Source organism: Phoxinus phoxinus (genome assembly GCF_949152265.1).
Source record: "Phoxinus phoxinus genome assembly, chromosome: 22".
Lineage (NCBI taxonomy): Eukaryota > Metazoa > Chordata > Actinopteri > Cypriniformes > Leuciscidae > Phoxinus > Phoxinus phoxinus.
The window spans coordinates 24,032,619-24,043,570 of NC_136897.1; the positions used below are offsets into that span (position 1 = coordinate 24,032,619).

General features: G+C 38.3%; 2 protein-coding genes across 2 annotated transcripts in view; both read right to left on the reverse strand.

Annotated features, from left to right (window-relative positions):
• Positions 1–3,036: 3,036 nt before the first annotated feature.
• On the reverse strand, positions 3,037–6,102 carry bhlhe40 (basic helix-loop-helix family, member e40). The gene is made up of 5 exons (XM_079596789.1): positions 5,607–6,102; positions 5,444–5,507; positions 5,152–5,259; positions 4,633–4,756; positions 3,037–4,432 (listed from the first exon to the last, which is right to left on the reverse strand). Exons 1-5 carry the CDS (start codon positions 5,678–5,680, stop codon positions 3,594–3,596), a joined length of 1,209 nt encoding a protein of 402 aa, XP_079452915.1. The 5' UTR covers positions 5,681–6,102; the 3' UTR covers positions 3,037–3,593.
• A 3,967-nt stretch (positions 6,103–10,069) lies between these two features.
• itpr1b (inositol 1,4,5-trisphosphate receptor, type 1b) overlaps positions 10,070–10,952 on the reverse strand; it is a 124,334-nt gene continuing 123,451 nt past the window's right edge. The window contains exon 63 of the mRNA XM_079597118.1: positions 10,070–10,952. This exon is cut by the window's right edge and continues 501 nt beyond it. The gene's annotated coding sequence lies outside the window, so the exon portion shown is untranslated.

The window sequence follows — 10,952 nt, forward strand, 5'->3', positions numbered from 1 at the left end:
CATTAAATGTATAACCGTTTTATTTAGTTTCATGCGAATGCATTATTGTATTTAAAAACATAATTAAAATAAATATATATATAATGAATTAAAATATATACATTAACACGTAATACAGTCGAATATACAACTATTAAGTAAAATAAGTAGCTATATATACAACTTCAAGAGTTAAACAAATGCACGAGTGTGTATTAGGACGCTAAATTTGGACACGTGAGGACCATAAACATTGTGAATAAATAGGTAAACACATGTAAATAAGTAAAAAGAGGTTCGTTGCAGTTCATCAATATTACACGCGATGGCGCTAAAAGCTTTATAATAGGGGGATGAGACCTTCTTTCATGTCGAAACAGGAATCAGGACCTCATACTTGTTGCAAGCAGCGTAAATTGTGTAAATGAACATTGTTTAGCCTACTGAAAACATTTCCACTGTTATACGGTTATCTATTGCGTTAATCTCATTTGTAACACTATGTTTTTTTATTTATTACGGTCATGTTTGTTTGTTTGTTTGTTTGTTTGTTTGTTTGTTTGTTTTAGAAACGAATCATATTGTTTGCTTTTTTAAATACTTTTGAATCCCTCACCTTAATTTTTTTTCTCCTGACCATAGATGACACAAAATCTCCTCTCAGCACTTTTGATGAATGTCTACCCATTTTTTTTATTTTGTCATTTCATCTGAATATCAACACTTGTGAGATTTAGTCAGTTGAAACAGTTTTGAGGTTAATTTATCTAATTTTGCGTCTCTGGAAAATAGTGATAGGGCCTATATTGTATTAAATATCAAAGTTTTTTGTGTCTATTTGTTAATGAGGGATTTGTGGGCACACACATTTTTGGATCATAGACAGTAAAGAAAAAGAGGGGTTTTGGACGAGTGGAGTAAAAGTAAAAGTTTTTATTTTGAAGTAAAAAGGATCAATAATGACCCTTGGGGTAAGATGACACAGAAAACCCCAAGTGGCATTTAATAATTCTTGTAATTAATGGGGTTAAATTTCACTATTTTCATGAAATAAAACATTTTCACTTTCATTAAAACCTGTAGGTTAGGGTGAAGTCGCAAAATTTGCATTCAGTGTTGCTATTATGACATATCTTCAATTACATTTGGGTATTTAAATAGGCCTAAATAAATATGAATATGCCTGTATATAAGTCATAGAATAATTTTCAGATAAATCTCTGGTATTCTACTTTGTCTGTCTTCACAATTCAATTATCAAATCAATTGTCAAAATACAATTTTAAATACAATAGTTTATTTGCTCTTTTACATTAATGACACTTTAATATATATATATATATATATATATATATATATATATGTATATATATATGTATATATATATATATATATATATATATATATATATATATATATATATATATATATATATATATATTAATAATAATTAACCCAAATACCCTTATTTTAATATTTGACATTTTGTGCTATATTTGAACAAAATTAGCAAATGTTTCTATTTATTTCCTATAATAACACAATGGCTGATGCATCTCCCCCCATCCCAAATAAATTGACTAGAGGTTAATATAACAATACTTTATACCTCTAAAAACATTAACTTATTGATGTATTATATTAACTAATTATATCGCTTAAAGAAAATATTACAGACAATACTATAATACTATTATTGTTGTTGTCCCACGATCCTGACTTGTGTTGTTGTCCTGCCATGACTGCATGTGCTGGATGTGTGGCATGTGCTGATGCTTCAGTGCCGTGTGGCTCCACATGTGAGGCCCGGTGTGTGTGAATATCACTCCGCTGCCTGTTCACATCCCAGCCAGCGGGCGGAGGAGAAGAGAAACTGCACTGGATCATCGAGCGAGCACACAGCCAGACACGCGAGAACACTTAGCCTATCTCAACAGATAACGAGCATTAGGGAAAGGACATGGTTCATCTAAGTATGTAAATCGCCTGCAAAGTCTAATAATAATAATAAACGATTATGTTCTTTGCTAATTTTGTTTAGGTTATAGTTCTAATCTGGTATAAAAAGTGCCTCACATAACCGGCCAGTTTTTGTTATCGACACATTCATGGACTTTAGTTATAGGAGCTGTGAGGCTGGAATATTTGTAACCTGACTCATATCATATTGTGTGTCTAAAGGATTTGCATAGAGGGTTATGTAAGTGTCAGTTATATAAAGACGAACTGTGATGATGGGAAAAACAGCGAGGTTGTTTTCCCAGCTAAACATGTCCAAGCTCTCCAACACAGACTCAGACACATGGTTTCCACAGGAAAAAAAAAAAACTTTATTAATACTTTTTTCTTTACTGTATGTCAACAATACTTTAGACAAAATATATACATCAAACAACCTTTCCTTAGGTCCCAAAATAAAAAGTAAGTACCTCTTCCTATACAAAACTAATATATTGTTTTAAACATTACATTCACTTTCTTTTGCTTCTATGTAGAATCCAGGATTAAAAATGTAGATATCCGCCATCATATTTACTGCTTTAAACAGGTAAAGGCAACAGCATGAAAAAAGATCTGTCCTAATTTGACCAGAAATGAACACAGAACATGATGCAGATCGAGTCTAGGTCCAAAAAGCTATGTACACAATCTCATGGCATACAGCACTCGCTGTCTAAAACTCGCCAACATAAATGTGGGTCACGTATCAAAAATACAGATGTACAAGTAGTATAAACAAAATAATTACAGAACGCAGTTACCTCACAACAACTTCACCTACGTGCACGAATGGATGACAAACTCAAAAGCTACAGCGGAGCCGTGGTTACATCACTCCCGTATTTACACGAGCGTCACGTCTCGGGTGGCGATGTTATGCAAGGAGATGGGAGACGTGCACGCGCCTGTGCTCCTCTCAACCAAAGCAAAGACATTTATTTGGTAGCATTCTAGTCTAAAAGGACGGTTCTTATCGGTTAAAGCAGTCACAGAAGCAGAAGAGAGTGGAGCTTCCTGATCAAGCGTCCACGGCACAGAGAAATGTCCAAAAAAAGCAGCATCTACAGGGGTGGTTTTATTAAAAAAATGACTTTTTGTTTACATTCAACAAATGAAAAGGTGCTTGTGCAAAGGGCAAAGTCTTTATGGTTGGGGGACCGTCTGCACGTCACATTCTGGGTTATTGTTTTGTATTGTTTTCGACTTAAACATTCGGCATAAGTGCAGAGTGCAGCCGTTCGCCCGCCCCAGGTCCGTTTTCTGGAAGGACAGTGCTCACTGTCCTTGCTTTGACCTTCTTCACAGTGTCTCACAGTGCTTTGCACGGGACCTCCTTTACCCGTCTGCGTCCACGTGGACCGTTCCTGCTGGCTGTTGAGGGAGCTGATAAGAGTGTGCGAGTGTGTATGTGTGTGTCTCTGCGGTTGGAGGGAGGCCGTCGTACTTCTGAGAGGAATCAGAACAGCTGTTTGCTGTGCTTGAGGGCGCTTTCAACTTTTGTCTCTGCGCCCTCTTCAACAGAACCCTCTTCGGGAGCTTATTCAGCAGGGAAGTCCACTCTCGAGACCAAAACATTCAGAGAGCGGGCTGTTGGCGGACACCAGAGCGAGTCCTCAGTCTTTGGTTTCCAGGTTTAACGGGGGAACTTGTTTCAGGGCCTGCAGGAGTGCAGGAGAGTCCATGGAGGTCTGAGGACTGGCGGGGGAGCCTACTCTTGAGGACATGGCCAAGGATGAAGGGAGTTTTTCTGGAGACATGCCCGCTGGGGAGCCGCTGAGGCCCGGGTACAACACAGGCATGGCACCGGGGTACCAACACTTCTCCAGCATGGGCAGGTATGCTGCGGCCGCGCCAGATGGGAAGAGGTAGAAGGGCATGCACAGGGGTTGGTGTGGAGAAAAGCTCATGTAGGGGCTGTGGCCGCCCACTATTTCATGCCCTGACAGAGACTCGTCTTCCGAAGAGTCGGACCTCTGCCGCTTGGCCTGTGGCTCATCCATCTCCTCTTTAATGCTGCCGCCATACTTGAGATCCCCAACGTCTTTGCCATAATAGGCCGACAGCTGGGCCTTCGGGTCACGCTTCTCGAGCTCGCCTCCGTAGCCACTGTCAGTATCCGTATCACTCCCGCTCTGCTCGCTGCAGTGGGGATAAGTCCTTTGAATGACGGGCACGCAGTTTTTAGCGTGGCCCTCTGCTGCTTTGGGCTGCAGGCCTGCCGGTTTCTCCCGGATTTCTTGGGGTTTGGGAGCGGGCTCGTCCAGTCGAGGGCTCGGCGGGCTCTGAATGATCTCAGACGCCACTTTTTGAAGGTGGTCGATTATGTGAGCAGGCGTCAGGTCGCGCATGGTCTCCTGGTTGTCCAGGAACTGAAGAACCTCCTTGGCGCATAAGTGGAACCCAGAACGGAACATCTCCTCACTGTTTTCTGAGTGCCCATTGCCCTGTTCACCTGCAATAAAACCATAAGAGTTAGAAAGCATGCCAATGCGTTCCTTCACAACAGTCTAGATCATTTGCTGCATTGCACAAGCATGTCTCAATTTCTTTATTTTGTAATGTGCATGAAAACAAAAGGAGGGGGGGGGGGTAAAAAGTTCAGCAGGGCTGCTTCCTGCGACAGGGTCACACATTGCATTATCGTAAACTCACCGATTTGCATTCCGTTCTGCAAGGAAATGATCTTCTGTTGCTGCTGCTCCAGCAGGTTGTTAAGAGCTTTCACATGCTTCAGCGTGAGCTCCAACACAACAGCCTTCTCCAAGTGTCCCAGAGTCTAAAACAGGAAAAACCCAGATAAGCATGTTGATCTTTCTTATGTAACCCTCTCCGCGGTGGTTCAGAGAGGGCAAACCTGCGTCGAGCAGGAATGAAGACACTCCTCTCCGCTCACCAGTGCATGCACATGTGCGTGCAAGTAATATTCAAATACTCCAGACAATCAAACACGCCTTGTTGACGTATGAATAATGCCAGATTCACGATGTGTTGTGCCAAAAGTTAACATGTGATGTTTACAAGTTGTATATATTAAAAATGTACATCAAGAACATTATAGGAGGGTGACTAATCCAAAAGCAGGACAAACATGATTTATTCATGATCAACAAGCAGGTGGCGCTTTACACTACAACATAGTGAGGTGAGCCCATCCACTCCCATATTACTTACAGTGAGTTTAAGGTGTTCGGGCAGCAAATCCTTCAACTGCGCGATGCATTCGTTTATTCGGTCCCTCCTTTTCTTCTCGATCAATCGATGAGGCAATTTGTACGTATCCTGGGGATCAGGAGTTCAAATTTTCTATTAATTTCCATGCGTAAAAATCTTTTAAAACAAACTAAAATAATAATAATAAATACATTCTGCAGTTTAAATCTCGTTAAGAACCCTAAAATAAATTTAAGTAAAAGTGTGCGCAAATATATTTGTGCGTAACCGCGCGTAATTGCGCGTTTCGTACCTTACTGTCCTCACTGCGCTTCATTCCCCGCCGGGGTTTGCACATATACATCGGAAAGTCCATTCTATAAAATAAAACAAAACAAAATACAGTCAATAAAAGATACATCTCTCAAGAAAGCGTTCAGAAACACGAATAAGCAGCGTCTGGAAGACTGACTTACCTTTCCATGTCAGAGATATCCATACCGTGTTTGGCCATACATGGTGGAGGCTGAGCACTGGTAATCCTCTCCATTTCACCCTATCAATATGTCTTAGTGGTGTAAGAATAGGGTTGATTAAAAATATATGTGTATGTATCAAAACAAAAACCAGATCCTTTACTCTCTCGTCAAAGTCCACAAGTATTTCCCTCGAATAGTTTTCGTTCCAGATATGGTCCCTCAAAAGTAGGACGCAAAACTGCTGTTGTTGTGAGGTGGAGATGCAGGAGGCGTTTGTCGGCTCCGCTGCTGGTTAAATGAGTGTATGTGGGTGGGTTTGAAGTACGTGTTAAATAAACCCTGTGACTGCAGACACGTCTCGAGCTCCAGTCACATGAGCCTCACGTGTGTGACGGCGCTTTCAGAGCTCAACCCATTTACAGCAGACCGTCCGCCCTCCCGTGTCCCGTGTCCCACCATGCTGCTGCGCGCGCTCGCTCTCTCCGTGCACAATAACAGCTCGTGTCAGGGACGTGTTTTTATGAGCGCCTTATCCTGGATTGACTTCAAAGCATGATATACTATACACAGATTATATAAAGTGTTTTGGAGTGTTTTATCAAGCCGAATAGGCGCATGCTTTTTACAATTCGACTTATTTACCAATGTAACAGCACTACAAAATGTATATTTAAATGTCCATAGAATATATATAAATATATATATATATATATATATATATATATATATATATATATTCATTAAATATATATATTTAATGTTTAAAACATGTTCTTTAAAAATATATAACATACATTTTATATACATTTTTTTTAAAGGAAAATGCCTATGGATATATTTTGTATATTTAAATAACACATTACATGAAGAACAACCATATATATATAGACTATATGCGTGTTATTTACCTATCCCTCTCGAGCGCTGTGTTTGCATAAAGGATTATATTGCTTTACAAAAAAAGCAGCACTTCTGTTTCTCACACGCATATGGGCCTGAACGTGAGCGTGCAGCAGAAGCTTCTAGAAAGAAACGGATGTAATATGAATAATGTGCAGAGCACCTGTTGCTCCATCAATATAATGCTAGTATTCATTATCAGAATTCCCCTGGCATGATGCTGGCACATGAGCGAGCACGGCTCAGTTGTCATGGTTACACAATAGTAACAGATGCGCGGGAACTAACGCGCCGTTTTATCGCACCGGGACCATTTGGCGCTCCACGTGCAGCCGCTCATGTCTCTCTCGTGCTGCGGCTCGGTTTGTTGTGGCCGGTTGTACTCGGCGGCGGTCACGTTGAACTCCTCATGGCGGCGCAGGGAAAGGGCGGAGGCGGAGAAACGATTCAATCCCGGGGACTGACGTCACCCGTTTATTTTAGTGCAGGGCAGCTCGAGCTCTTCCCAGCCAGACGCGCGCGCTCTGATGAAAACAGTGCTCTCACGCGCTGTTTTAATTGTAAATAACGCGCAGAATGACTCTCATAATCATAAATATGCCAATATTTGGTCTAAACGTTTTTAAAATGGTGGTACAATAACTTAGGTGTGGAAGCCCTCGTTAAATACAGTAAATAGCTAGCATTTACTTTACTGAGTTCATACTACACGTAGGGCCTATTACATGCTGCTTTTCTCTCACTAAAATAGATAAACGTTTATTAATTTGAATGCATGTATTATTTTATTTGGGCTATAATATAAGAATTTATTAATTGTATTATTTAAATGAACGAATGTAATACTAGCTATGCAAGAAAAGTGACCCTCTCATTTCTGTACATTGAAATAAATTGCTAGTCAATTTAATATGAACGCAAAGAAATTGCAAATAACACATTGCATTAAATGTGAGATTTTGAAATAGCCTACAAAAACTGAAATGGTATCAGTTTCTTGTGAAACATAGCCTGCTCCAATCATCTTTAGGTTTTAGAACTGCTGGTAGCTTTATAGAGATTTTGAGGTCTGTTCATAAAATCCAGTTAATAATTCAAATGCTAATAGAACTGGTGGAAAAGTATGGGGGAGTGTGTTCTGTTTTATCTGGTGAATTGCAGCAACAGGATGACACATCATCATCCTTCTTCAGCAGTGCATGAGACCGTTCCTTCAGTGAATTCATAAATGCATTGCCTATTTTGGTTGCGCATGAAATGGAATGACAAAAACAGATTTGGGATGTGTCCTTGAGGCTCAGGGTGTAATATATCCTGGCAACATTTTAGTGCTCATGTGACAGTAATTAAATACTGAATAATGTTTCAAGTTTTAAGTGGTTAATTTCACAGTCGGACCTTATATTAATCGCTTTTATTACATAACAAGTGGAACAAGAATTTTAATAGATCATGTGATAACTGAACTGTTTGCTTGGTTTAGTCTTAAACGTCCTGCTGTCCCAATGCCAATCAGTTGCATGTTGTGTGTCTTTCTTGTGGGTTGTGTCCTTTGTTTAAGGAAAGTCCCCTTATTTGACCACAAATATGTAACAATTAGGAGCGTTATTTGATTTAAGAGATGGAATGCTGTAAAGACGTCATCGGAAGTTAATGCATTTCTCTAACACTTTACATTAGTGTCCATTATATGCAGCACTTAAAAAAAACAATATTATAAACAGCATAATTAGACATAGTACAAGTTGGTACAATATTAGTACAAACTGTACATTAGTATTACTCAGCATCACATTTTTGAGTTGTCCAAAAAAATCTTGAAATTGTTTGACTATTTCAGTTGTTGTGGAATGTGCGTATGAATTGTAGGTAACACTTTATGTTAAGGTGACACGTTACATGTACTTAGTAATAACAGTAAATTATGCATAATTACAAGTATGAACCCTAACTGTAACTTTACAGTAAGTTCATTAAAATTTATCTGTAATATTACAATGTAACAATGTCATCTTAAAATAAAATGTAACCAAAATTTCTATTATGATTGTGACATTAACGGGTCAATTTGACCTGTAAATTTCATAGTTAAGGGCAGGTGCCCAGACCCAAAATATAAATATATGGATTTTGTGATAATTTTACCAAATATACCGTCTGAGGGTATTTACATGTATGCATTTGACAGACTTGTATTCACCTTTATTAAGACGGACAAAAAAAAAAAAATCATTTACAGTTGTAAAAAATATATTTTAAATACTGTTTATACAGTAATATTTTCATTTTTGAAAAAATAATGTTTAAAAAACACTTATACAGTTTACTTAAAAAAAAAAAAAAATCTAAGAATTATGAATTTTAAAGGGTTACTGTTTCTATGTGATATTTTTCCAAATGGGTCAGTTTGACATGAAACATGATCATAGCCAGACAGGGATAACCGTTGTTTAGTTTTTTCTATGTAAATGTTCCTTTAATTGTTCTCTATAAATAGGACACCAGAATATATGAACAAAACATTACGAACATACAGTACAGTATCTCAGAACATTGAAAAATGACTAATAGATCATCGTGCTCGTACACCTCGAGGCTTTCACCACGTCATGAGGCTCACTGTTGGAATAGCTCGCATATTAACTTAATAATAAGGTTAATATAAGCCCAGAAAGAAAGTGGCATTCACAGACGCACCCATATTAAAGCTTCTTGAGTTTCCGATTTCTTACTAAACTGATGGTTTCAAGTCATATTTTCCTCCCTCTGCTTTTATTTCACAAATGTCACTTAAGTCGTGGAAGGTTTCAGTCTGATGCTGCACTTTGCACAGGGGGATTTTAGAGCAATAATTTTGACGACGCTGACAAGTGTCAATAATTAAGCATCTAAAGGGCCTGTCTGACACTTCAGTCACACTTTTGCACTTTTTTGCGGACAACAGCAAAGTTATACCTCAGTGTTTTACCCTGAAATCGATTTGGGACTCTCCAGTCTGAGCTCTGTCACAATGTAGGCCGACTGCACGGTCTGCGACTCACAAAACACACGGCGCAAAGATATACTTGTTTCAGCAGTGTGTGGAAAACAGCTTTTTTTTACCTCTTTATGCAGATCAACATGAGAGGTCACAGAAAGTGCATTTCCTTAAGAGAAGCTTGGGCCGCCGGATCCTATAAAGCTTGAATTCTTAATAAGCTTGACTCACTTTCCATTGACTGAGGTGAATAAAGTGTCAAGTCATGAGAAGCCTGTAAAATTATGCAGTCATCAATCTATACATATGATATAAACTCATATTTGGAAAACGAAAAACCTGCTTTTCTGCTGTTTTCGCACTTAAATCACCACTGAAATTAACACATTTGAGTGTGAGTACTTAATATTGTGCAAGATGGCAGCCAGTATCAATAATGAACAAATATGATGTAAAATAATGAGCAGAATTACTGATATTTAACACTGATTCCACTATGTTGGTGGTCAAAAGACATTAATTTCTCTCACACACACGCACGCACACACACACACACACGAAATACAAAAACTATATTTCAATTCTGGTCCTTTGCACAAGAGGTACATATTTTATTAAATATCACTAAATTCATTTTTATATATTAAATCAGTAGTAGGCTTATTTTTCAGTAACATTGCTGTTAATTATTAGGATGCTATGAAACCGTATCTCTCTATATAAAAGCAAAGACCTACAGACATATATACATGTATTACAAGAAAAATCGAACGAAAATGAAGGGATCAAAAACAAAAACAAAAAAACTTAATAGTATTGAGAAAGTGTCCTGCTTTGCTCAGCTAAAAGATGAAATTGTCTAGAAAAAAAATGACTGATTACAGACAAAAACTCGACAAAGATTGCTTTTGTCAGCGAAGATCCATCCTGCGCTTGACCTTGTGAGTTGCAGGAACACACGACAGGCACGATTAACATGGCTCTGCGCTGACAGTTCAATTATTTTAGTGCATTCCTTTTAAGACAAAATAATGACCAAAATCTTAACTGCCTAAACCGTTCATCTATTACTACTCTGCGTATGACACCTAGGGTCATAAATCCGACAGCACAATCAAAAAGCCATAAACCATAATAAAGAGCTCCTAATTACTTAACAGAACCTGATTTTATTCATGAGAATTAAAGAACTATAAATTGGCAGCATACGCATAATCTCCTTTAAGCTTTTTTTTTCTTTTCTTTTTAATTTTGATATAAATAAATTAACTTAAATAAGAAAAAGGCTGTTTCCCCCCCCTTATACATAAACCACACCTGTCAAGTCAAACTTTACTTCGCAAACAGTAATTCTACGAGTCCCTGGCCTCTAATTTGTTTCATAAAGCAAATGAACGAAACAAAAAGAAACATAATTACTGCAACGTCCCTTTAAGACAATGTACAGATGTAGTTGCATATTAAAG

Bases quoted from the DNA above. Each gene is read 5' to 3' on its own strand.
- bhlhe40 (XM_079596789.1), bottom strand. From the start codon at position 5,680: ATGGAGAGGATTACCAGTGCTCAGCCTCCACCATGTATGGCCAAACAC. The intron at 4,757-5,151 runs GTAAGTAATATG...TTCCTGTTTTAG, and splicing joins CCGAACACCTTAAACTCACT to ACTCTGGGACACTTGGAGAA. The intron at 4,433-4,632 runs GTGAGTTTACGA...GTTTTATTGCAG, and splicing joins GCAGAACGGAATGCAAATCG to GTGAACAGGGCAATGGGCAC.